At 49.4% G+C, this 27,285-nt stretch overlaps 1 protein-coding gene across 2 annotated transcripts in view; it reads left to right on the top strand.

Moving 5' to 3' along the window:
* The first annotated feature begins 7,002 nt into the window (after window positions 1-7,002).
* The window catches only part of SPRED2 (sprouty related EVH1 domain containing 2), an 82,418-nt gene continuing 62,135 nt past the window's right edge, over window positions 7,003-27,285 (top strand). Inside the window, exon 1 of one of the 2 annotated variants that reach the window (XM_077314806.1) lies at window positions 7,003-7,687. In XM_077314806.1, the coding sequence (XP_077170921.1) occupies window positions 7,662-7,687 (26 nt within the window). In that variant the 5' untranslated portion in view covers window positions 7,003-7,661. The remainder of the gene's footprint in view (window positions 7,688-27,285) is intronic. The other variant, XM_077314814.1, reaches the window with a different exon arrangement.

Here is a 27,285-nt window from a genome sequence, read left to right as displayed (position 1 = left end):
AGCTCAGAGGACCTGTTTGACTTATAAGTGCTTCTCTTAACAAACGATGTGAATCAACTGTTCTCATAGAGCACCCGTGATTTCCATTGTGTCCCTGTATATCAGCCTATCTCAACTTTTTGACCATTGAGAGTCCCCTGAAACATTCTTCAGGCTTCGCGAAACCCCCAAATTGGTACAATCATGCAGAACATGACTGGGAAGCATCGCTGTGTACATCCCCACCCGGGGCCCCTCCCCTTCCCACCCCCTCCAGGCACATCATCGGCCATTTTAGGGGAGGGCAGGTTGACGTGAACATAGTCGTATCACCCCACAAATGTTTGAGAAATTTTAAAAATCTATTAAAAAACTAATTAACTCCCATCCATTCGGGAAACCCTTCCCGGGCCGTCAAGAAACCTCAGGATTTCCCAAAACCCTGGTTGAGAAAGGCTCCTTTAGCACTCCTGGTTCATAGTACTATGAACAATAAGTCATCAGGGCCACAATAGCTTCACATCCATAGTTTGCCATGGAGGGCAGTCTCTCCTTCAGGAATTCTCAACCAGGGTGACATGTCACCCGGGGGTGATGGGAGCACTCCCAGGGGTGCGGCTATCAGAATTTCACATGTATTTCTGCCATTATTTAGTAGTATGTTGTCCCGTTCAGATTTATCACCTTGCCATACCTAGGCCTAGCAACACCCAAGGATAAATTCCCTTTGTAGTTTCCCAAGCATGCCAAATGCCCTAACATTCCTCACCTCCCTTCCCCCTCCCTCCCACGTCCCTTTGGTCTTCCTCCTTCCTGTCATTTTCTCACCCCTAGTAGTTATCAAGATGTTGTGACTTCCTTGCCAGGGTATCTGTTTTATGTTCCTTTTTCATGGGGGGCACCACCCCTGAACCCTCTATGTTTCTGCTGGTCCTCTGTATGTCAGTTCTAACTATGCCTTACTTGTAGCAGCTTGCTTTGCTCTAATAAAGAAACTTTTCTAGAATGGTTTGCTTTTCTTGGAGTGAACGCAGAGTCTCATAGCCACAACCTGTCCTGGAAGTTCAGGCAGCCACTGATATCACTGGAGTCATCGGTCCTCGTGCTCTGTGGCCAGTAATCTCAAAGTTAAACACTACTCACAAATCCAGCACTCTGCCAAAAAGGAGCGGGAGGATATTGGAGTCATTTGCATAACAGGCCGCATACTGGGGGTTGTTTTTGGACTCAGCGGCAGAGGAGGCAAACTGAAGCACTGACGATGGAGATATTCACAAACTTAGGGACTGTTCAGACCCAAGAGGGCTGACATCAATTCCGGGGTACCACATAAGCCTGAAAAATATTTCAAGGGTACCTCCACAGTCCAATGGCTGAAAAAGGCCTGTCATTTAATTTAAACCAATCACTGACTCGGTCACCCATAAGGATAGATTCAAATGGGCAGCCGTGTTGGTCTGAAGTAGCACAACAAGAGTCCAGTAGCGCCTTTAAGACCAACAAAGATTTGTTCAAGGTGTGAGCTTTCGAGTGCAAGCAGTCTGGGGAAGAGTGCTTGCACTCGAAAGCTCACACCTTGAATAAATCTTTGTCGATCTTAAAGATGCTACTGGACTCTGATTTTGTCAATCACCCATGTTATGCTCTCAATGTTACAAAAGTTACTGGTGATGCAAATGCAATTATATCACTTATAAGGGGCAAACCTGGAAGTAACTGTGGTTGCTCTAGGAGTCACTGGAAACTCTGTGGTTGTGACGTAGGGTTGCCAGTTCTAAGTTGGGAAATTCCTAGAGATTTGGAGGCAGATCTTGGGGCGGGTGGCATTTGAGAGGGGAGACACTTCAGCAGGGTACGATGTCTTTCCGTTTACATTCCAAAGCAGCCAGGAGAAGTAATCTCCGTAGTTTGGAGATGGTTATCCCAGGAGCTCCCCAGCCTACCTGGAGGTTAGCACCTTGTTCTAACATAGAGTTTCTGTTGTGCTCTATTTCTGCCAGAGTCCCAATGAGACAGGTGAGGCAGAGAAAGCAGCAGGTTTATTTAGCTAAACGAAGCTGGGCTACAACCTGGAGAAGTGATCCTCAGAGTGCAGCAGCTCACCCTTCTCAGATAAGGCTTTTATATGTACTATACATTGATCACATACATTAAAACATGCCCCTACAAGGTCATGCATTTGCTTTGTCTTTTCCCCCCACATGCACAACAGGCTCTCACTGGCTATTTCCTGCCATGGCACTCTGCATCGTGAGCATACTTGTCATCACTAACCGCTACCTGTGAGCCTAGCTCTTAAAATTCTAAGTCAGGGGTAGTCAAACTGCGGCCCTCCAGATGTCCATGGACTACAATTCCCAGGAGCCCCAGCCAGCGAATGCTGGCAGGGGCTTCTGGGAATTGTAGTCCATGGACATCTGGAGGGCCGCAGTTTGACTACCCCTGTTCTATATGATGCTGGCATTTCCAGCAATTCCTAGAGGGGCTACTTCCGGGTTTTTGCTGGAAGGGACATCATTACTCGCACAACTCCAGCCCCAAGTGTCCCCACCATTTTGAAACCAGTTGCCAGGCAACCCTGCTTTCTGGATATGTGGACATTAGGCCTCTGCATTTCCAAACCAGAAAGATTTGACAGATAAAGACACAAGGAAGTGGTGAAGTCTACAGCTCGCATTTTCTGGGGAGCTGTTTTGTTTTGTTTTGTTTTTTTCACAAGAGGGCATTCTTCATTAAAGAGGTGCAGGCTTCCTCCTTCTGATAGCATCATTTCCTGAGAGGAAGTGGATGAAGCCTCAAGACCTTCTATAACCGGGCCTCACAGCCTGCCTGTCTCTGTTCTCTTCCCCATCCAAGGAATTGAGGGCAAAGTACACAGTTCTTTCCCATTTTTCCCCACCAATAACCCTGTGCGGTAGTTTAGGATGAGACAGAGAGGCTGGCCCAAGGTCACTCAGGACAATGTGAGAAAGACCAAGAGGGCTTTCCCCTCCTTAATAAAATGCATAACAATTGTTTCCTTAAGAAAATACACTTCCTTTTTTCTTCTTTCTTTTTTACAGTCCACTGAAACTGTTTTGCAGCTTCCCGAGTTCCCGAGTCACTTCCTTTTTTTACAGGAATATCTCCTTTGTACAGAGGGAAGCCTTTTGCATTCCTGTGGTATATGCTTAGGCAACAAGTTGCACAAGGATCAAATGCTAGGTGATGTCAGAGACCTCTACTTGAGAACCTGTGCATAAGAACATAAGAAGAGTCCTGCTGAACCAAATCAAGGGTCCCTCTAGTCCAGCACCCCGTCTCACACAGTGGCCAGCCAGTTCTTCTGGCATGCTGGTGAAACACACAGGGCCATGAGCGCACCGCTCCTGCCACCGCCCCATCCCTGAGCGATCCGCATGTCACAAATGTGTAGCTTTGCGTATTTCAATTTTGAAGCAGGTTATATTTGATGATGTTATCCGTTCAGTCGTGTCCGACCCTCAGCTATTCTATAGGAAAGTCATCTCTGCCAATGGCCGCTTCTTTCAGTTGGTTCATGGTGCTCCCTGTATCGGTTTTGATCGTGTCGAGACGGCGGATCTTTTGGCGACCACGTTTCCTTTTGCCGCTGACCATACCGAGCATGAATGATTTTTCTAGTGAGTTCGATCGCATGATGTGTCCAAAGTGAGTGAGCTTTAATCGTAATTTGAAAGGTTTAAGTATTTGAAAGGTTGTCATTTGGAGGAGGGCAGGATGCTGTTTCCGTTGGCTGCAGAGGAGAGGACACGCAGTAATGGGTTTAAACTACAAGTACAACGATATAGCCTAGATATCAGGAAAAAGTTTTTCACAGTCAGAGTAGTTCAGCAGTGGAATAGGCTGCCTAAGGAGGTGGTGAGCTCCCCCTCACTGGCAGTCTTCAAGCAAAGGTTGGATACACACTTTTCTTGGATGCTTTAGGATGCTTTGGGCTGATCCTGCGTAGAGCAGGGGGTTGGACTAGATGGCCTGTATGGCCCCTTCCAACTCTATGATTCTATGTAATATCTTGCCTTCTAATGACATAGTTGGTTTGCTCCTCTCTAAAAGTATCTTGTTGGTAACTTTGGCTGTCCATGGTATTCGTAGCATTCGTCTCCAACACCATAATTCGAAAGCATCTATTCTTCTCCTGTCTTCCTTCTTCAGGGTCCAGCTGAAATTATATTTAGAACCTACCTTTAGTTAACCCAAACGTCACCAAATCAATCCCAGTGCTACATAAGAAGCCAGCTTGCGCAAGACCAAATGCATGACCAGCAAGATATTGGAGCGACTTGTGCAATGCAGCCCCTTCTCCACAAGTTGTAACACTCCCGTTCACAGAAGAGGAACTCCAATCTTGTTGTGAGTTAACAGCTCGTACAAAGAAGGGCTCGTGTTTACAAGAAAAGCGCTTGCACGAGCAGGGCCTTTTTGGCTGTTCTGTTTTTGCAGAAGTCAATCGCCAACAGTTTTTCTACACAGTGATGGTTAGAAAATGGCTACATCTTCTTGGATTACAAGAATTCCTCATGACATGTCTAGAGTTAGCCAGCAGGCCAATTTATACGAGAGACTGGCCAGAGGTGGAATGGAAATTTCTGGTTGGGGGTGAGAGTTGAAAGAAGAAGAACTGTGTTTTTCTATCCCGCTTTTCACTCTCAAACCTGCTTGCGATCGCCTTCCCTTCCTCTACCCACAACAGACAAGCAAGAGAGCTCTGAGAGAACTGTGACTGGCCCGAGGTCACCCAGCTGGCTGCATGTGGAGGAGGAGTGGGGAATAAAACCGGTTCTCCAGATTAGAGGCCCCGCTCTTAACCATGACACCGAGCTGAAGGGTTCTCCATAAGGGCATAGATTGGGTCTCTCCTCAGCAAGTCTGAAGGCTGAAGAGATTGTGGAGATCTAGAACGACTTCAGGAGCCTGGGGTCATCCCTTCATACCCACTTCCAGAGGAAACGCTCCATCTACCTAGGACGCTTTTGTACATCCTCCCTGCTTCTTGTAGGTTGTTTTCCCTTCTTCAGCTGACCCTGAGTGAGTGTGACCAATCATGGTCAGCTAGCCATCTTCCTGAATGAGTGGAGATTCGAATTTTGGTTTCCCAAGCTCTAGTCCACCACCGATCTACACCCTTTATGGTGCCCACCAATGGTTTTGGAAGATGAGCAGAGCCAGGTAGGGCTTTTCTCCAGCAAGGTTTCTGGCTGGCCATTGGAGGCTTGATTGGCTGTGAAGATTCTTTATGATGTTGCTTCAGAAGCAGCTACCTGCACAGCACAAGGATCTTTACCATGGGACAGAAGGGGAGGTGTGGCAGCCATTTTCGGGCAGCCATTTTGTGGCTGCACTCACTGCAGTGTCAGAATTTCAAAGTTGCCGGCAAGCTCAACAAGTCTGGAGATCCCTGCCATGGACCAAGACTTAAGTCTAGTGCACATTAAAGACTATTAAGATTTCCAGCATATAAGCTTTTGGAGAATCAACACTCCCTTCATCAGATACAAGCAGGAATGGAGATGCCCGATCTCTTATACCTCAGTCGGAAAGTGAGAGGGGTGTTGGTCTTTAAAATGCAACTGGACTCAAACCTTGCTTTGACTGCAGACCAGCACAACTACCTAATTGAAACACTGCCCCACACTAAAATCAGAGTCCAGTAGCACCTTTAAGACCAACAAAGATTTATTCAAGGCGTGAGCTTCCGAGGGCAAGCACTCTTCCTCAGAAAGCTCACGCCTTGAATAAATCTTCGTTGGTCTTAAAGGTGCTACTGGACTCTGATTTTATCGCACCACAGACTCTCGCATGACCCCAAATGTTGTCTGTTTGGATGGGGCACACAGTGGCCATGCTCTTACAATAATGGCATGTTTTTGTGCAAGGCCTCTCAAAAAGAAATGGGCCAGTTGGAATAATGTCACTGGAATAAGGTGTCACAGAACTCCTATTTATATCTTCTGACATGGGCCTCTCCTCTGGACTTACTTACAGAACAAGCAACATCAGGACGGCCACATACCCTAATTGTTGTTGTTGTCCACCCTTCAGTTGTGTTCAACTCTTGGCGATCCCATGGCACAGCTGTCTCCGCAATTGCTTTCTCCATTGAGTTGGATCGCAGGATATGGCCAAAAAAGTGCGCTGGGGTTTTGTGGTTTTGCCTACCAGTGATAGACTTTATGTGCTAATTAGGCCTAATTACAGCTGGGGAAACATGATCAATTCTAAATCTCCATGTTCAGAGGCAGTCAACCTCTGAATCCCAGTGCTAGGGTGCACTATCAGGGCATGGCCCCTTCCTTTCCACCCTGTTTTAGTAGCTGCAGATGAACTTGGCCAAACCTTGCTCTCCCCAGGCTCCACCCACCCCCACCCAACTTTCCAGGAATTTCCCAGCACAGAATTAGCAACTAAGATTGTCCCAAATTCCTGGAAACCAAGTGCAGGATGTGACTCAAGGGGAGCCTCAAGAGGAAGAGCCGTGTGTAGGGTGGCCTTCCCCGTGTGGGAAGCAGCTAGAGATTTCGACGGTGCAGCCTGGGGTCGCCTGGCATTGATGGGGTTGCCAACGGTGGGCCAGGAAGTGGCTTGAGATTGGGATGTGGGGCCTGGGGAGGACAAGGACGCGGTGGAGGGATCCAGCGCCCCCCTCCGAAGCGGCCATGAGGTTATTCTATGATCATTCTATTATTCTAGGATTCTATACGAGCGATAGGGATGCGAGTGCCTTGCATAGTGCAGGGGGTTGGACTAGATGACCCAGGAGGGCCCTTCCAGCTCTCTGATTCTATAGGAGATTTCATTCCAGGAGATCCACAAGCTCCACCTGACATTCCAAGGGATCCCCAGGCTCCGTCTGACAGGACAGCCTGAGCACGTCCCCAGCAGATCCTGGAGGCTAGACTGCCCACCGCTCTGTGGGCTGGAGACACCCTGGGTGCCAGGCCCCCAAGCAGAGTATTGGGGGGGGGGGTGGCTGCAGGCTGAGGGTGGCCACCAAGCCGCAGCAGGATGTGTGTGCTGATCTCTGTAGTGGTCGTTGCTCCCTCCAGGAAAGCAGTCGTGCCAGGGGCTCCCCAGCCTCCCCCCCCCCCCCCACCGGCGGAGGCCAGCCCTCCTTGCCTGGGGGGGCGCTGGCGGCGGAGGGCGGCTGTTTCCCTGCCTGGTGGGCTGCGCCCCTCGGCCTCCTCCTCCCCGTCTCGGGCTGGCTCCCCCTCCCTCTCCTCCCGGCGGCGGCAGCAGCAGCAGCAGCTGGGCGGCTGGCATCACGTCATCGCTTCCGCCCAGCTTCCTCCTCCCGGCGGCTCCACCATGGAGTGAGCGAAGGCGGCCATGGGGCTCGGACGGCGCCGCCGGGGGCCGCTGCTGCTGCTGCTGCCGCTGCTGCTGGGGCCGCCTCCGCCGCTCCGCCTCCGCCCGCGCCCGGCCGCCCCGGCCCAAGCGGCGCCCCGCTGCCTCCCAGCGCGCTGAGCCCCGCCGTCCGCCCGCCCGCCCGGGCCCGCCTGCCCGTCCTCGCCCAGCAGCAGCAGCGGCGACGGCGGCGGCCTCGCTGCTCCCCTCCGTGGCTCGCTCGCTGCCTGCCGCCCTGCGGGGATGTGAGGGCGCAATGGAGAGGCGCAGGGCGGCCGCCGGCCGCGGGGGCTGAGCCGCCCGCCGGGAGAGGGGCGAAGATGAGCGACGACAGCCGCCCGGACGAGTGAGTGCCTGCCTGCCTGCCGAGGGGATTGGAGGGAGGGATTGAAGGAGATCGTGGAGGCGGCGGAGGGATGCCCCTTTGCAGAGCCGATCCGACCCCCGCACCGTGGCCTGGGCGAGGGGTCCCCCCTATTCGCCTGCTCTCGCCTGGCCCCACACGCCCACTCGCCTCTCCCCCTTCCCTCGCCGCTCCCGTGCGCGTTGGCAGCTTTGCCCGTCCGCCATGCCTCTCCTCTCCTTTCTTTCTCTCTCTCTGTGTTTTTTTTTTTTTTTCATGAATCGCTCTCATTTGCATACCCCGTGGCCATTCATAAAAAAAATACGGGGACGCGGGCTGCGCGGCGGGCGGGCGGCGGAGAGCGCGACTTGGAGGCCGCCCGGCCGGGGGGGAGGAGGGAGGGAAAGGGGGGGGGGGGCGTTGTTTGGCTTGCTCGGCAAGATCCGGCCGCAGGAAGGAGCGCGGCGGGCCGAGTCGCTGCCGGGAGCCAGATCCGGGGGGGAGAAGGCCCGAGCGGGCTCGGAAGCGGCGCTGGGCGCCAAGGGGGAGAAGGGGAGGAGGAGGGCGGGCCGAGGGACGGCGGGAGGGAGAGAAGAAGGGAAGGGGCGCTCGTGAGAAGGGTCCACAAGTCTCCCGCCCCCTCTGTCCCCCGCTCCCCCCGGGGCCGCCGGGAGTTTCTGGCAGGCGGGGGGCGCGGGAGCCAACTTGCGGGCCAGGCAAGGGAAGCGCGGGCGGGAGTGGGGAGCGGGGCTTTTTGCAGCCGCGGCCCATTGTCCCCCTCCGTCGGTGGGCGGCCGGCTGGGGCTCTTGGGCGCGGCGTGAGCGCAGGCCGAAGATTGGGGGGGGTCTCCTTCTTGGCCCCCGTGGCCGTCACGTGACCCGCCATTCACAAGTCCGGTCACCTTCAGCCGGGCTCCGGGGTCTGCCGCTCTGGTCGCGGGGTGGCCCTCGGGGGTCTCCTCTGCAGGCGGCCTCCGGAGGGGGAGGGGGCGTCCCTGGGTGGGCTGCGGCCGAATGTGGCATCTAGAGCTGGCTTGGGGGGTTTTGGGGTGGGGTCTCCGGCCCTTGGGAAGCAGCTTGTTCTCGCTTTGATGTTCGATGAATGTTGACTTTTATGGTGGAGAAGTTTGAAGTGTTATTGTTGATGCATTTTTTTAACCTTTTAATGTATTACCTTCCCTTTTACAAACTGCTATTGTATAGGAGTGCATTGGTCGAAAGGACCGTAAATGAATATTGGATTCTCGCTTTGATTTGTTCCCCCCCCCCAGTACAAGCCTTTATTAACGTTGAATTCCCCCCCACAAGTATTTGAACCTTCCTAATGCCATGACCCTTTAATACAGTTCCTCATGTGGTGGTGACCCCCAACCATAAAATTAGGTAAGGGTTCTTTCACAGAAATTAAACCGGAACTGACCCATGGCGTTAAGATCCATTGTTCATAATTGTAAATAAATTCGGTTTTTTTCCGGGGTTTCCCAGTCCAGTTCTGCCTCTTGTCCCACCTTGCCTATCTTGCTCTTTTCCGCTGCTCCAGATAGATAAATGCTCCATTTCGATCTACCTTACAAGGCTGTTGTGTGGATAGTGTCTCCACCCCCCCCCCCAATCCAAGCTGCTTGTCCTGCCATGACCCCCAGGTTGAGAACCACCGGTTTATATCCTGGATTTCATCCTCACTGAGGATCCCCAAGGGCTTAAGTAGTTCTCTGCTCTTCCGTTTTGTCCTTGCAACAAACCTATAATAAAGATAAGTGTAAAGTTCTAATAAAGATAAGTGTAAAGTTCTAATAAAGATAAGTGTAAAGTTCTAATAAAGATAAGTGTAAAGTTCTGCATCTGGGTCAGAAAAATGAAAAGCATGCCTACTGGATGGGGGATACGCTTCTAGGTAACATTGTGTGTGAATGAGACCTCGGGGTACTTGTGGATTGTAAACTAAACATGAGCAGGCAGTGTGATGCAGCGGTAAAAAAGGCAAATGCCATTTTGGGCTGTATCAACAGGGGCATCACATCAAAATCACAAGATGTCATAGTCCCATTGTATACGGCACTGGTCAGACTACACCTGGAGTACTGTGTGCAGTTCTGGAGGCCTCACTTCAAGAAGGACGTAGATAAAATTGAAAGGGTACAGAGGAGAGCGACGAAGATGATCTGAGGTCAAGGGACCAAGCCCTATGAAGATAGGTTGAGGGACTTGGGAATGTTCAGCCTGGAGAAAAGGAGGTTGGGGACATGATAGCCCTCTTTAAGTATTTGAAAGGTTGTCACTTGGAGGAGGGCAGGATGCTGTTTCTGTTGGCTGCAGAGGAGAGGACACGCAGTAGTGGGTTTAAACTTCAAGTACAACGATATAGGCTAGATATCAGGAAAAAAAATTTCACAGTCAGAGTAGTTCACCAGTGGAATAGGCTGCCTAAGAAGGTGGTGAGCTCCCCCTCACTGGCAGTCTTCAAGCAAAGGCTGGATACACACTTTTCTTGGATGCTTTAGGACAGTGGTCCCCAACCTTTTTTAGGCTGGGGACCGGCAGGGCATTGGGCCTCGCCCGCAGGGACCGCGCCCGCGCGGGCCACGCCCACGCTTCGGGCCGCGCCCGCGGCCACGCCCGCGGATCGGGCCGCGCCCGGCCGCGCCCGGCGGCCGCACCCGCGAGCCGCGCCCGCCGGCCGCACCCGCGAGCCGCGCCCGGCCGCGCCCGCGGATCGGGCCACACCCGCGGGCCGCGCCCGTGGATCGGGCCGAGAGGGCGCGGCCTGCACGGGCGCGGCCCGGCCCTGATTCCTTCTCCCCGCCCTCCCGCAGTAAGTAGCTTCCCGGGCCGCAGGCTTGCGGCCTGGGAAGTTTTTTACTGCGGGGGTGGGGGGGGGGCGGGGAGAGGGAGCCGCGGCCCGGCGCCATGGCCTTTGCGGCCCGGCGCCGGGCCGCGGCCCGCAGGTTGGGGACCACTGCTTTAGGATGCTTAGGGCTGCTCCTGCGTTGAGCAGGGGGTTGGACTAGATGGCCTGTATGGCCCCTTCCAACTCTATGATTCTAAGTTGCTGCTTGGTGGCACTTTCCACCACCGAAAGGTTGGGCGAGGCGGCTGCGGACAGAAGAGCTGGGAATTAACAAAGGGAATCATGAATGGTGGACTTGGAAGACCGGTCTCTGGATAAAGTAGCCGAGACATCTCATAGGGCACAAAGGCGTGATGGGTGCACATCTTGGACCAGATCTTTTCAGGGGACCGGTGTGGTGTAGGGATTCATGCATCGAGCTTGGGTCCGGGAGGCCAAGATTCACAGAGAATTTAGCCAGAGCCTGTTGATATCAGGCTACCCTGGGCCATCCAGGTCGGGGCAGAGGTGGTTAGACATGGCCTGTCTGCTCAGCAACCCTGGATGTTTTTGATGGGTCTCCCATCCGAGTACTATCCAGGGCCCACCCTGCTCATCAGCTGAGATCTGTCAAGTGCCACTGAGCAAGCTCAGTTCATCTCTTGCCTTGGTTACCCAATGGCAGGGGTGGCCACACTGTGACTCTCCAGACCTCCAGGGACTACAATTCCCACGAGCCCTTGCAGGTAATTGCAGTCCATGGACATCTGGAGAGCCCACAGTTTTGCCACCCCTGCCCTTTGAGGTCGTCATTTGGATGAGGTCAACCGAACCAACATCTCCTGGGCCCCCAGAAAAGCCACTCCCCATGAACTGAATCCTAAACCGACCAAAGTATGGGATCATAGTTAACTGGTTACCGTTGTGATCATTAATATCGGAAATGTTATGGGAATTGCTGTCGCTAGTTACCTAAACCAGGGGTAGTCAACCTGTGGTCCTCCAGATCTTCATGGACTACAGTTCCATGTAGTTCATAGACTACAATTCCATGGACTACAATCATTGGGATTGTACTCCATGTACATCTGGAAGACCTCAGGTTGACTACCCCTGACCTAAACCACTGGTCCCACCGTCTTCTTCTAGAAGTTCTTGAATTGCAGTGTACTTTCCCCTATATTGTATGTAAACCACCCTGAGCCACAAGGAAGGGCCACCTAAGAATTAATAATAATAGTAATAATAATCAGAAGTTGGTTGCAACTTGATGGTATTTTTCCACATAGTGCATGCATTTCTCATTTAGCCATTCCTATGTTTGATGAATTTAACCTTTGGCCAGTTGCTTGCTTTGGACTGTAATATCTCCTACAGCATCCGTTGTGCTTTGAATACTCACCTGGACAACTTCCTGCATCCCTGCGCCTTAATTGACAATTAAGCGTGCAGGATATTTTTCTAAGGCGGAACGGAAGCTAGACCGTTAGTTCCTTACCTGCAGCTTTCTGCTAATGAGGCACCGTTTAAATAACGATAGAAAGGGGGGAGGAGGGGGGCAATGGAGGTTTCTCCAGTGATTTGAAATGTATTTTCTGGTAAACGTTCCGTGAATGCATCGCTCGGGTTGCCTTTGGAACCAATTACTGGTAACCTTTTAAAGAGGTATGTGATACTGTAAAGATTACCCAGAGAGGTGAGGCTGATAATCTCGTGGGTCATCAGATAGGCAGCTCTCCAGTGCCGGCACATAAACACCCGCGGATAAGAGAGGCTCCTTATTGTGCCAGTGCAAGGTGTGTGAACCTGGGATGCTACAGCTGCTCAGGCAGGCACAACGACCGGGTGCCACAAGGAGATGTTTCCAGGGGCATCACATTGTGGTTCCCCAAATCCGTACAATGCGGCTGATTCACGGAGCCCCGTTCCCAAGGTGAACGGTCCTCTCCTGTTTGATTCTGTGTGTTTCTCGCCCCATTTGGAACTGTTCAAAGGTTTAATATATTTTTTTCATCGTGTTTATGAAAGAGAAGGTAGCAGGAGTTCTGTCCTTTGAGACAGGGGTAGTCAACCTGTGGTCCTCCAGATGTTCATGGACTACAATTCCCATGAGCCCCTGCCAGCAAACGCTGGCAGGGGCTCATGGGAATTGTAGTCCATGAACATTTGGAGGACCGCAGGTTGACTACCCCTGCTTTGAGAGATAAAATTGGCAAGTATAAAGGAGAGGCTGGCTTTTCCAAAAGGGAAACGTTGGTTATTTCGAAGTGTAGCTTTGAGTTCCTGCTGCGGGATAAAGTCATGCCTAAATTTCTAATGAATCCTAGCCCAGAGCATTCCCCCAAAACAAAACCGAGCAGGCTGCAGAACAAGAAAAGTATTTCTGTGAAGAACATCTTTCCCCTTGTGGCTTCATCTTTTAATGTCATTCTGTCACCCTTTGGCCAAGAGGGGCTTGGTAAGGTCCTTCATGTTAAGCTTTGAGAACTGATGCAGCAGGCATGTCGTTAAGCTCCCCAAGACAACGGGGAGGGGGCATGTAAATTAAATAATTATAGTTGTTATTATTTCGGTGCTCAACATTGTGCAAAACCTTGTGTGTGCACGAGTTTGTGTTAAGCCAAAGAATAGAAAATCTGGGACTATTTGTTTGTTTGTTTGTTTGTTTATTTATTTATAATTGGATTTATATACCGCCGTTCGCCAAAAGGTCTCACGGTGGTTCACAATTAACATATAAAATCAAAGTAAAATCACATAAAATCCCATAAATACTCCATTATTACAATAAAAAGATGGCGTTCTATTCTATAACTTTTCCCACTTTCCCCGCTTGTTCAGAGAGAGGTCGGACGTTAATTCTGTAAAGGAGAGAGGAGAGAAAGCCTGAAATTTCAGTTTCAAATCTGGGACCTCAAAGATGTCTGGTTTTCCAGTTGTTGTTGTTAGGTGCGAAGTCATGTCCGACCCATTGCAACCCCGTGGGCAATGATCCTCCAGGCCTTCCTGTCCTCTACCATTCCACAGAGTCCATTTAAGTTTGCACCGACTGCTTCGGGGGCTCCATCCAGCCACCTCATTCTCTGTCGTCCCCTTCTTCTTTTGCCCTCGATCGCTCCCAGCATTAGGCTCTCCTCCAGGGAGTCCAGGGAGTCCTTCCCATTTGTCTACATAGCAGTAAATTCCCAGTTTCATGACCATGCTTCCAGTAGGCCATATATAAAAGAAATTTGCATTCCCAAAATAACTTTTGAGACCTTGGCAACATCAGCAGATCGCAGCGTTCATGTTCCGAGTTATCTATAAGCCACGAATACATGTCAAAACAGAAGCCATCTTGTTTGGTTAATGGCTCAGATTGGAACAGGAGCCAGATCCTAGAGCTACAGGGTTGTTACCTGAGTGTCTGAGCCAAGCCACAGACTAGCCTGTGCTGGCTCATGGTTTGTGTAATTCTTCAAAGATCAAAGCACTGTACCTGTGGTTAGTTACCTAGGAGTGTGCCTCAGGGTTTTCCATCCAGCCGCCTCATTCTCTGTTGTCCCCTTCTTCTTTTGCCCTCAATCGCTCCCAGCATTAGGCTCTTCTCCAGGGAGTCCTTCCTTCTCATGAGGTGGCCAGAGTATTTGAGTTTCGGTTTTCCAGTAGTCTTTACTTTTGTCTTCTTGATGTTTAACTACTATCCTGCTTTGGCACTATAAATTGTGTTACTTTTTAAACTTGCCAGTTCCCACTTTGGGAATCTCATAGGGCATCAAGGTGGTCTCCAAATTCCATGATAACATTGTCAGTTTGGAGTTCTCTTCCTTTGAGGAACCCGATTCTTGGCTTCAGGAGTTTATTTCAAAACGAGAGGCAAACCCTGTTGTACTTGGCAGTCATATGTGTGAAAAGGATCTGGGGGTCTTAGTAGACCAGACAATGAACAGGAGTCAGCAGTGTGAATTGGTGGCTAAAAAAGCAAACAAGATTTTGAACTGTATTAAAAGAAGTAGAGTGTCCAGATCACGCAAGGTGATGTTACCACTTTATACCACTCTGGTTAGACCTCACTTGGAGTACTGTGTTCAGTTTTGGGCACCACAACTGAAGAAAGATGTAGAGAAACTAGTGTTTCCAGGGGAGGACTACGAAGATGGTGAGGGGTTTGGAGACCAAGTCGTATGAGGAAAGGTTGAGGGAGTGTGGTCTGTTTAGCCAGGAGAAAAGAAAACTAAGAGGTGATATGATAACCATCTTCAAATACTTGAAGGGCTGCCATATACAAGATGGAGCAGAGTTGTTTTCTGTTGCCCCAGAGGGTTGGACCAGAACCAGTGAGTTGAAATTAGTTCAAAATAAGTTTTGGCTAAACATCCGGAAGAAGTTTCTGACAATTAGAGCAGTTCCTCAGTAGAACAGGCTTCCTCTGGATGTGGTGAGCTCTCCTTTGGAAGATTTTAAGCAGATTTTAAGCTAGATAATCACCTGACAAGAGATGCTGATTATATGAGGCAGATTGTGAGTGGGTGGGCAGGAAGGGATATGCCAGTGTTTGTCTCTTGTGAACCTTCCTTGCATACGCAGGGGATTGCTGATCACCACTGTGGGGTGGTAGGTGGATTTCCTCCAGGTCAGGCTGGATTCTGGAGCTTTTTGGTGGATTGGATCACTTGGGCATGAAACTGGGGTCACTTTGTGTTCCTGCATTGTGCAGGGAGTTGGACTAGATGACCTTAGTGCCAATGCGTAAATTCATAGTAGATTTTGTAAATTTTTACACTCAGAAAACTAGGCTAATGTGTTTGAAACAGAATGGCTATGAATTGCTAGTCAGGTCTTCCATGAGATTCTAACCTGCAGTTGGCTCCATTTCCATGGGCTGTCTACAACCTGGTGTAAGGGTTCTATGTGGGGGGTACATGGAGGCGTTCCTAGTGGAACGGAAGTGAAGCATGGACATAATCCAGGCGAATGTCCAGAAATGAGTCTGAAGTCATTGAGTCATGGTAGGTTACTCAAGCTACATTGGTTTGACCCTGAAACGGGGGAGTAGGGCAGATTACTTGGGACTCATCTGGAATTTCCTCGGAGTTCACCCAAGACATGGGTGAAAGAAACGGCAACACTTGTGTACGAGGCTATGCACCCTTCTGTCACTCTGTTCCATCAGCAGAGTGTAGAATTTTTTGTTTCCTTCGGCGGTGCCTCCACTTCCCGCCTTGTGCTTGCAATTTGCAGCCATCTGTTTGTATATATTATTTTAGCCCTGTTTTTAGATGAGTTTTATCGTGAACGCATGAAGCTGCCTTCAGCGTTATCCAACTGTCAGTCCATCAAAGTCAGCTTTTGTTAACTGGGGCTGGCAGCGGCTCCCCACGGTCTCTCCCATCACCTCCCGCCTAGTCCTTTTAACTGGAGACATGTCCAGGGATTGAATTAGGAACCTTCTGCATGCCAAGCAGGGGCCTTACTATTGAGCCTACAGCAAAAAATGAACACATATCTGAAGCTACCTTATACTGAAAGCAGCGTTGTCTACTCATTATGCCAAGGCCTTTCCAAGGTCTCGGGAATAGATCTTTCCCATCACCTCCTGCTTGATCCTTTTTAACTGGAGATGCTGCTGGGGATTGAACCTGGGACCTTCTGCATGCCAGGCAGATCTAGATGCTTTCTGGGTGACCGTGGGCCAGTCACTCAGCCTAACCTAATCGGCTTTTCTGCGGCTTTCGCGATACTGCAGGATTTCATGAAACCCTGGTTGGAGAAAACCCCATGCAATGTTGGGGGCACATTCCTGAGGAAGAGGTTGGGAACACACCTCCATAAGGCTCCCTTCGCGTTTGCATTCCAGCATAAAATGTTAGCATGTTGCCACAGATCACGGCAGCGTTTAGTTGAAACCAGTAGTACTTTCTGTATTAGCCACACTGAAGCTAGCAATGCATCTTAGCATGGTACTCCTTTGACGCACGCAAAGCAACCCGGCCCATTGATGAAACAGGAGTCAACAGCCTCCTGTAACTTCAGGCCTTCACGTGAGAAGGAAACGTGAATCATCATGTATTACAAAGAACGCTACAAAGGGCTTTTAAGCATGTTACAACACAGCTACCAAATTGCTGGTAGCTAAGTGTTTTCATGCGGTTGTTATTGCGTTTGCAAATGCACTGCTCTAAGGGACAAGAAAGTGTGCCGTCTCAGGTGCACTGCGTGTCCCTCGTGTTCACTCCGATAACATCAGTCCAGAACCGCACCAAAAACCAGCCCAGTGAGAACTTGATAACGAGGACTAACGAATTGCTGGCTTCCTTTGCTTGCCTCCATTTTCCCTTGCAAGCTACCCATTAAAATCTTTTAAAAATGATCCACCAGCGACAATAATATAATTTTCCGTTTTTATCCCGCCTTGCCATATTGCTCCGGGCAGGGAACATCAAAAATTATTATTATTATTATTATTATTTCGATTTATTTCCCGCCACTCCCAAATGGCTCGCGGCGGGTTACAATGTCTTAAAAAACCCATTAAAACTCCCATTAAAAGACTTTAAAATGTCACAACATGGCAGCACAATAATAAGATCCCCTTCCTACCCCCATTCCTAAAAAAGGGGGGGTGGAGGAGAAGGAGGTCAACGATGTTCAAGAAGCCCGGGGGAGAGCAGTCGATGTACCCCGGCAGCCCCAGCCTCAACCATAGACCTGGCGGAAGAGCTCCGTCTTGCAGGCCCTGCGGAACGTTAAAGGGTCCCGCAGGGCCCGCAGCTCACCCGGGAGCTCATTCCACCAGGTGGGGGCCAGGACCGAGAAGGCCCTGGCCCTGGTCGAGGCTAGGCGTGCTTCCCTAGGGCCGGGAACGACCAGAAGATTCTCACTCGCAGAGTGCAGAGCCCTGCGGGGGGCATAGGGCACTAGGCGGTCCCTGACAAAGATTGGAAATTCTGAAAGTTCACAATTTCAAAAATAAATGTTTGTGGGAAGAGGAAGGGAATGGGGGGTTGTCGGCCGCTTTGGGACACCTTTGGCTGGGTAGTGAAAAGCGGGGTATAAAACCAGCTGCTCTGCTGCCTCGCATTTACATCTGGGGTTGCCAACCTCCAGGTGGCACCCAGGGGTCTCCCACTTTTGATTTCCAGTTGGCTGAGATCAGTTTGCCTGGAGAATGGGGCAGCAGTGCTTCCCGTGAAGGTTCCTTTTCCTCTGAGGAAGGAAAGAGAAGCTTGACATGGGGGATTCCCATCTGTCAATCAAGGAAGCGGGACAACAGGTTTCTTGTCTCCCAGGTAGCGTCACCCACTTTTCCTCCATTTGGTAATGTCTAAAACACTAGTTGCACAATCCTAAGAACACTTTCCTGGGAGTAAATGCCACCAACCTGTTCTGAGTAGACCTAGATGGGTAACTGTGCTTGTCTGAAGCAGCAGAACCAAGTTGGGCTCCAGGGGCGCCTTTAAGACTTTGTTGGTCCTCAATGAAGTTTAATTCTGGGGATACGTCTTCATGTGAGCCTCCGGGGAGGGCGGTAGATAAATATAATAAACTAGAAAATAAGCCTGCTGTACTCGAAATACAGTGAGCACTAGCAGGGCTCGGGAGTTTGGCGGGTCGGCTCTCCAGATGTGCTGGGGCAGGGGCCGGACCCGATAGCAGGCATGGGGCAACGTGTGAGCCGGTGACGGCTTGTCCTGGCCCCCACCCCGGCCTACCTCGGTGTGTGCGGGCGACGGAGTAGAAGTCAGCGGTGGAGCAGGGGGCGAGGCCGCAGTCGATGGGCCAGGTGTTTGGCGGCAGGCGGAGCTGGCGTCAACTGTTTGCCGAGGCTCCTCCGCCGGGCAGGCCACGGGCGAGGCGGGGGCTGGCGGCGGCGGCACCAGCACCACCGTGTCCTGCTGTGCCGGGTGGCAGTGCGGCCCGCTCCTGGGCATGCGGGCCGAGGGTGAGGTGTTCTGGAGGTGGGGGCGGCTGGTGATGGCACCAGGGCCACGGCGGCTGGCCCTTCCTGGGCGTGCGGCGAGGCTGTGACCGGCCACTTGGATGGCGAGGGAGGTAATGGCGGCAGCTGGCCACATGCAGGCGAGCTGGAAGGGGGGCGGATCGGGAGGCGCAAAGTGTCTCCCGATTAGTCAGGCCGGGGGAAGGGGCCTATTGGCACCCTTCCTCATCCCAGACAGAGCCCTTCCTCGGGGCCCTTACTGCTTTATTTAGTGCGCTCCGCTAGGAGTGGTTAAAGATGTATGTATGTATGTGCAGGCACATTTGGCATCTGAAATGTGCCTACACATTGAATAAAAAAAATTTTGTTTTAAAGGTGCTGCTGGACTCCGCCTTTGTTCTGAGTAGACCTGGGCTGAATCTGCATGGAGCTTTTATTCTAATCCCAAATCGATTCAATCCCTGCCATCTACACTGAATGCAATTTCCGTTTTGATTTTGGGTGATTTAAATTCTTCATCTGAAACAAACAGGATTGATCCAGAGTGACCCTACCTTTCCCCCATGATATCCTGGAGTGGATATAACCGTCGATATTTGAAAAATCAGCATGATTAAAGGTGCAGCTTTCTGATTTTCCCGAAATAACTTGCTGCCTTGAGTCTCCAACACTGTAGAAAAGCCTTGATTGGCCAGGATGTCAGTTCAAAGGCTTCCTCATTCCCAGGTTGCAAGGCTTCCCTTAAAGAGGAAGCCCTAACTTCTCTCGGCAGAAGCTCCAGGGCAGAGATTTTTGTCTTGGATTTATTCCCCCTCCTCTGCCGTCTCCAATCCTCTCCCCCCTTTCTGAGCTTCCCCAATTTTCTGTTTCAAATGGGAGGGGGGGATATAGGAAGTTCAAATCAATCTGAATTCAGCAGGATCCACAACAGAAAAAACAAAGTAAGTGCCGAATCAGCCCTGTTTAAGATTGCTCCCCAAGTAAATTGTTCAGTGTTTTAGAAAACAGGAAACACAGGACAGAACAGCACTAACATGGAGAAAACAGCTTATTATCACCCCCCCTCCTTTCCAGCCAGGATTGTTTGAGATTACTTCTGTGGCACCCTGAGGGGAGGACATCTGGAGAGGGGGGTGTCCAGAAGCCATTGTACCCCATGTCACCATTTGCCATGGTCCCCCTCTTTCCAAAGGCTGAGCGAGGAGATTCGTTTTGGAGGGCCCACTGAAGGGGGTTGAAATGACCATGTGCCCACCCTCTGTTTTCCTCCATGGAAGAATCAGTGATTGTAGGAACTCTTCAGTTACGAGGGTCCTTCTGCTGATAGAACAAAGGGCTGTTGTTGCTTTTTCTTGGAGCATTGTATCGCTCTATAGTGGATATCGTTAATTGCTGTCTCTCCCTTGTGTTCATGCTATAAGGCATGAAAGTAATATGTGCAAGCTCTAATAATAATTGGGTCCTGTCAAGTGAATGAGCTTTTCGAGGTGAGCAATAAACAGAGGTGGTTTGCCATGGACTGGCTCTGCTTAGCAACTCTAGACTATCTTGGTGGTCTCCCATTCAAATGCTGATCATGGCTGTCTTTGCTTAGCTTCTCAGATTTGAGATCAGGCTAGCCTGGGCCATCCAGGTCCAGGCAAGAGCAACCCTGTGGCTTGCAACCCTGGACCTCCTTGGAGGTCTTCCATCCAAGTACTCGCCAGGGCCAACCCTACTTCTGAGATCAGATGATTGACCTTGTCTGACCAGTGGGGCTTCCGACGACCCGCTGAGGACCTGATTGGCTGTGTTGGTGCTCGCCGAAGCACACAACCCTAGTCAAAACCCAATTTTGCTGCCTCTAGAGGTGGAGCCAGATGGAAGACCTCCCTCTTCCCTCATCTGGGGAAGGAGATCCTGAAGGGGGAATGGATCCACATACTCATTTAGGGAATCCTAGTCGTTTACCATCCCTCCTCATCTTCCAGGGGAAAGCTCTTTCAGCTGTATGGGGAAAGCCAGTAACGAAACTTTTTTTAAAAGCTTGGTGGGGATCATGGTAAGTCCTGGGAGGCACCACTGCAACCATGGGCATCACGCTGGGAAGCCCAGATCAGGCCTTGAAAGCTTGTAATCATAAGTTTCACTAAACCTGAGGGGGTGGGTTATAACAAGCTCACGACAGTGTCTTGCTGGAGCTTAGCAAAGGCGTTGAGAGTTGGGGGAGCAGCTCTTCTGAACCTTGGAGAAGTGCTCAATGTCTTTCTGGTATGTTCTGGTATGAAAGGAGACGACAGAGGGGATCTGATAACCATCTTCAAGTATTTAAAAGGCTGCCATACGGAGGATGGAACAGAATTGTTCTCTCTTGCCCCAGAGAGACAGACCAGAATGAATGGGATGAAATTAATTCAAAAGAAATTCCGTCTAAACATCCGGAAGAAGTTTCTGACAGTCAGAGTGGTTTCTCAGTGGAACAGGCTTTGGAATTTCTTTGGAAATTTTTAAACAGAGGCTGGATAGCCATCTGACGGACAGGCTGATTCTGTGAAGGCTCAAAGGGGTGGCAGGTTACAGTAGATGAGCGATTGGGATGTGGGTGTTCTGCATAGTGCAGGGGGTTGGACTAGATGACCCATGAGGTCCCTTCCAACTCTATGATTCTGTTTGATCTCACGGGGGTTCAGTTCTTATGGAGCTTACTTTATTTTTCCAGTCCCCTTGTTGAACATGTGCTGAGTCAACCCATCGGTCTGTCAAGGCCAGTACTGTCTACTCTGATTGGCAGCAGATCTCCAACCTCTCAGGCTGCCCCCCGGTCCTTTTTCAAAGGAGATACCGGGGATTGAACCGGGGACCTTCTGCGTGCTGACCAGGGGATCGCCCAATGAGCCGCATTCCCTTTCCTGTTGAGGAAGTCTCTATAAATTGTGGCCCACTTTATCTTCAAAGTAACGAGGGATTTTCACAAGGGGAGGAGGAGGAGGGGGTTATGAAATTGTCAAGATGGGAAATTAGCATTTCTGAATCCCCCCCCCCAAAAAAAACACAACACTGGAAACTAGGTAAGTGGTGAATGCCAGGAAATGTTTTGTTGGCACCACAGTGGCACCAGCACCAACTTGGGGACCTCTGAGGTAATGCTTTGTAGGAAAATGTTGCAAACCATGCATTGCAAAGAACGAACTAAGATGCCAGTGTGGGTGTTCCTTGGCCTGATTCGCCCAAGCTACCCCATCTCGTCAGATTTCGGAAGCTAAACAGGGTCAGCTCTGGTGAGTCCTTGAATGGGAGACCCCCGGAAAGTCCAGGGTTACAATGCAGAGGCAGGCAATGGGCAACCACTTCTGTTCATCTCTTGCCTTGAAAACCCTTTGGCAGAAAAGAAATTCTCACAAAGGGGGGCTGGAAATGACTTAGAAAATTCTCCCTTCTTCCATTATCGTCCAACAACCCTGTGGAGTAGGCTGCCAGGGTGTGACTGGCCCAAGATCACCCAGACCAATAGAGTGGGGAGGAATGCGGCCCTTGTAGCTCTTGTTTCGGGCACTCCTTTGGTCTTAGAAACTCTTAGTGGAATCAGCACAGAAAAGGAAACCTACGGTATTTCTTTATAAATATTTGATGTTGATTCATAAATATAGATCAAGACATTTTAACCTTCAAGGACATTAAGTTGCTGACCTAAGAATAGCAGTTCTTTTACGAAGGCGTTTCAAAGAGTGATTAGAGAGACTGTTTGAATTGCAACGGATAACAAAGCTCAACACAATGCATCCTCCTGGACTGAATCAAGACCTGGGTTTCATTAACCATGTTTGCTGGCTGGCTTTTTTTCCCTTTATTTTATTTTAGAAAACAAATTAATAGTATGTTGTTGTTAGGTGCGAAGTCATGTCCGACCCATCGCGACCCCATGGACAATGATCCTCCAGGCCTTCCTGTCCTCTACCATTCTCCGGAGTCCATTTAAGTTTGCAAATAATAGTATAGAAGGGTACAAAAAGGAAAAAGAGGGATTATGTAACATAATTACATAATTACCAAGGATAATTCTATCTTACAGATCATATAAAACAGAACATATTTAACTCCCAAATCTTCTTCATTATAATTTTAGAGATATATTATTTATAAAATACAATGGTCCTTACTTTTATATTCAACATTTTAAATTTCAGATTTCATAATCGATCTGTTTGGCAACTACATTATTAGTTTCAGAATTTCTACATATTCAGTATTATGTATTTTGCCATTGCTATATACTCAGTATAACTTTTTATATATCAAAGTACAAATGGAAATCTCTTATGTATCTCATAATCTCATCTCATCTGTTTCACATAATATATTTCTGGTAAGGCCTTAGAGGAGGAGTATGTTTCATGGCTTAAGTGCCACTCAGCACTTAACAGCCACTCAGGGGGCCGTCCCACCCCTGACTGCCTCCTCCTCCAACCAGCTTGCCTGTCTGTCCTGTGGCCAGCCAATTGCCTTCTGTCCCCCACCCCTGACCACTCCCTCCTCCTTCCACTTCCCTCTGAGGCTTGGAGGCGGCAAATCCCTGCCGTGTAAGAGCTGCTCCTTCCGGTGAGTTCCCTAAGAGCTGCCTGCAGCCTTTCCAGGTCCTGGTGGTAGGCAGAGGCCATCCGCGGAGTTCTTCCACTACACACACCCCTCAATCTAGTGCCCATTGTATTACTGAATGCAACGGGCTTGGCCCCTGGTAATAAAATAAAAGATGTTTCTGCTAACCAATGCTGATTTCTCCATGCCTGCTACCACACTGCATATCATACCTAAACCAATCACACCTGCTATTGTCAATTGCCTGCTAATGTCATTCGGCATCTGAAATTTATTTAGTTATTTTTACCCTTCCCCGGGGAGCTCAGGGGAACTCACAACACCGGGGAGCTCAGGGGAACTCATAACAATGACGATAAAATCAACACCTAAAATGCTAAAATATTATTCATTTAAAAGTCGAACAATTCCAGAAGAGCTGCCACCTTCTCTCAAGCAAGGGAGGACCACACAAAGTGCATTCTGAGCAAGCAGTAAGTGGGCGTTAGCCGATGATTTAGGTCATTTAGGTAGGAAGGCCAGAATTTTTGATGGCATTTCTGAGCCTTAACCGTAGGCCTGGCGGAACGGCTCTGTCTTGCAGGCTGTGTGGAACTGTCCGATGTCCTGCAGGGCCATGATTTCATTGGACATAGTGTTCCATGAGGCTGGGGCCAGGACTGAAAAGGCTCTGATCCTGGTTGAGGCCAGTTTAACCTCTTTGGGGCAGGGGATCCTGAGCAAATTTTGCTCACTGGATCTTAAACTTCTTGGAGAGAAGTAGTGGAGGAGGTAGTGTTGCAGATACGAAGGTCCTAGACCAGGGGTAGTCAAACTGCGGCCGTCCAGATGTCCATGGACTACAATTCCCATGAGTCCCTGCCTGCAAATGCTGGCAGGGGCTCATGGGAATTGTAGCCCATGGACATCTGGAGGGCCGCAGTTTGACTACCCCTGTCCTAGACTGTTGGGGGCTTTAACGGTAAGAACCAATACCTTGAATCTGATCCGGTCCCCAATCCGGAGCGAGTGCAGCTGGGAGAGTGCAGGTCAAATGTGTGCTCTCCCTTGGATCCCCTTGAGGACTTGCACAAGTGCATTCTGGACCAGTTGAAGTTTCCAGAGCAACCTCAAGGGCAGCCCTGCATAGAGCAAGTTGCAGTAGTCTAATCTAGAGGTGACCGTTGCATGGATTTCAATTTTCGGAATTGACCAGATCTGCCCATCAACATATTAACATGGAATTATTATTATTAAAAAGAGACCTTGTACATTGAGAGAACATCTGTTTGAAAGACATTGGAATATAGGAGTGGAAATCGCGTTGCTTACATGACGTTGAAAATAGCTGGGGAACAAGTCACTGAGGAAGAGTTGTGGATTTGAAAGCGGGATATTATTTGGTTATTATATCATCTTATTTGGTTTTGGCTATTGGGGACCGCCCGACCCTTCGTTCCTGGATATCTGAAGCGTGCAGAGTCTCAAAAATGAATGGAGTGAGGAGTTAAGCGGCCCTATTTTGCCAAAACAATTGGATATAAGCTCTAAACTTCATACCTCCTATTTATGTAAATTTTAAATTGTATCTTATTCAGCGAGAGAGCGCTTCTAATTCTAGAGGATGTATTGGACACGGTACAGATCCAGCTTGGTGCAGTGGTTAAGAGGAGCGGCTTCTAATCTGGAGAGCCAGGTTTGATTCCCCACTCCTCCACATGCAGCCAGCTGGGTGACCTTAGGCCAGCCACAGTCCTGTTAGAGCTGTACTCACAGAGCAGATCTGTCACAGCTCTTTCGGGGTGCCTCTTGTGGGGTGTCTCTTGTGGGAAGAGGAAGAGAAGGAGATTGTAAGCTGCTTTGAGATCTTTGAATGGTGAAAAAGCAGGTTATAAAAACCCAATCTTTTTAGTAAAGCGTCTTAACGGCAGACATGGTACCTTAAAACAGGGGTAGTCAACCTGTGGTCCTCCAGATGTTCATGGACTACAATTCCCATGAGTCCCTGCCAGCAAATGCTGGCAGGGATCATGGGAATTGTAGTCCATGAACATCTGGAGGACCACAGGTTGACTACCCCTGCATTAAAAGATGTTCCTCTGTAATCATGAACTTTGAGTTGGTCCAGTTATTTGACTTTGTGAGGAGTTGATAATTATTCATATCAATAGTGTATTATTAGAATATATAATGACTTTTGAAGATGCTTGTGTACTTTTTCTTTTAAAGTATTTTAAACTATCTCCTGGAAACTAACAGTCAACCAAAATGGACCAAAAGATTTTTGTCACTGCACTGGAGGGTAAAGTGGTCCCCATTGGAATGAGAAACTAAAAGTCTTACTAATATTTGAATTTTTGGCATATCCATGGCAATTGTGCATGGACATTATAAATGCTTCTGTGAGGGGGCCAGGAGAACCCCCTGGGTCTTGTCACTTTGTTGTTGTTATTATGTGGGAAGTCGTGTCCAACCCATCACAACCCCATGGACAATGATCCTCTAGGCCAGGGGTATTCAACCTGTGGTCCTCCAGATGTCCATGGACTACAATGCCAGCATTTGCTGGCAGGGGCTCATGGGAATTGTAGTCCATGGACATCTGGAGGACCACAGGTTGACTAGCCCTGCTATAGGCCATATTTTTGTTCTATTTTGTTTCTTTTTGGTTGAGATTTGAAATTTTAGAATATTATATATTTTATATTTAATTACAGTGGAGGTCTCCTATGACAAAGGGTAGAAACATTGGAAGAGATTGCCTATATGAATGTTGCGTGTTGTGCTAATTGACTGATATGCAGAAGTTTTCTTGGAATTGTTCAGTGTATAGAAACAAAAAAATGGTGAATTTATTTATTTATGTTCGAGTTCCTATGCTGCCCATCCCTGAGGGTCAGGGCAGCTTACAACATGTAATGCACGCTTTTGGTAAAACATTAAATTAATTGTTAAAACTAGTTTTTTCAAACCCAGATGCTCCCAACCTTCTCTCCAAGGGGAGGACATCACTTCCGGATACAACCTGGAAGAGACATGCCGTAGCTTGAGATCAAACCATAGATTGCGCATCAGTTCCCAGAGCTACATTATCCCTTCCCGGTTAAAACTGCTTTGAAGAGTAAAACCTGGAAGTGACATCATAATGCAGCTGATGTCAATTCCCCCCTCCCCCCCGCCGCCACTGCACTGAGTAGTGGCAAACAAACCACCTTGCCAGCAGGATGGGAGGCCTAAAATGGTGGATCTCCTGTTTTTACAACTGATCTCCATACAGAACATGTCTCCTTTGGATACTGGACTTTATGGCATGGTTCACTGCAGCTGACTTATGTTGACCCATTAGGGTTTTCAAGGCCATAGGTGTTCAGGGGTGGGTGGCCCTTTGCCTCCTGCTGTGATCCAATAGCTGTAGCAAGACCAACTGCCTTGAAAAGGGTGTCATGGAGGCCAAGGTGCCATCGTGCAGCCAAATGTCTCCCCACCTTGAATGTCCGGAGGAACTAAACGTTCCTCATGTGTGGGAGGGAATTTGTTGTCCTGGCTGTAGTCCAGAGCCCCTTAATCCGCTCCCGCCCACCAGTCATGCAGCGTTATCACTGAATGATCCCCACATGAGCCATGAATAAAAAAAAAAAGATTAGTACATAAAACCAGTACTTAGGACAAGACAGCTTCATTTAGGTATAGGCCAACACCCTCACCAAAAAGCTCCAGAATACAGCCTGGCCTGGTGGAAATTCGTCTACCATCCCACAGTGGCAATCAGCAATCCCCCGGGTATGCAAGGAAGGGCCACAAGGGACAAACACTGGCACATCCCTTCCTCCCCACCCACTCAAAATCTGCCTAAGTTCATAAAATCAACCTTTCTGTCAGATGACTATTTAGCCTCTGCTTAAAAACTTCCAAAGAAGGAGAACCCACCACCTCCCAAGGAAGCCTCTTCCACTGAGGAACTGCTCTAACTGTCAGGAACTTCTTCCGGATGTTTAACCAAAAATTCTTTTGAACTAATTTCAACCCATTGGTTCTGGTCTCCCCCTCTAGGGCAACAGACTTTTCGATTACCCCATTAATACTCACTGCCCTTCAGTTTTTCTGCTTCAGTATTTTAAAATTACGTCTCAGACATGGGTGTATTGTATCTCTGTTCAATTTTTATGAAGAACATAGCGTAAGGGGAGCAGGATTAGATTTAGATGAAGGCGGAGTGAAAATTGGTAGAAGGAACATGAACAAGCTGAGATATGCTGGTGACGCCACATTACTGGCACAAAACAGGGAAGACCTGAAATGACTGCT

The sequence above is a fragment of the Paroedura picta genome, chromosome 1 (assembly GCF_049243985.1).
Source record: "Paroedura picta isolate Pp20150507F chromosome 1, Ppicta_v3.0, whole genome shotgun sequence".
NCBI classification, from domain to species: Eukaryota; Metazoa; Chordata; class Lepidosauria; order Squamata; family Gekkonidae; genus Paroedura; species Paroedura picta.
This window is presented reverse-complemented; position numbering and strand designations above follow the sequence as displayed.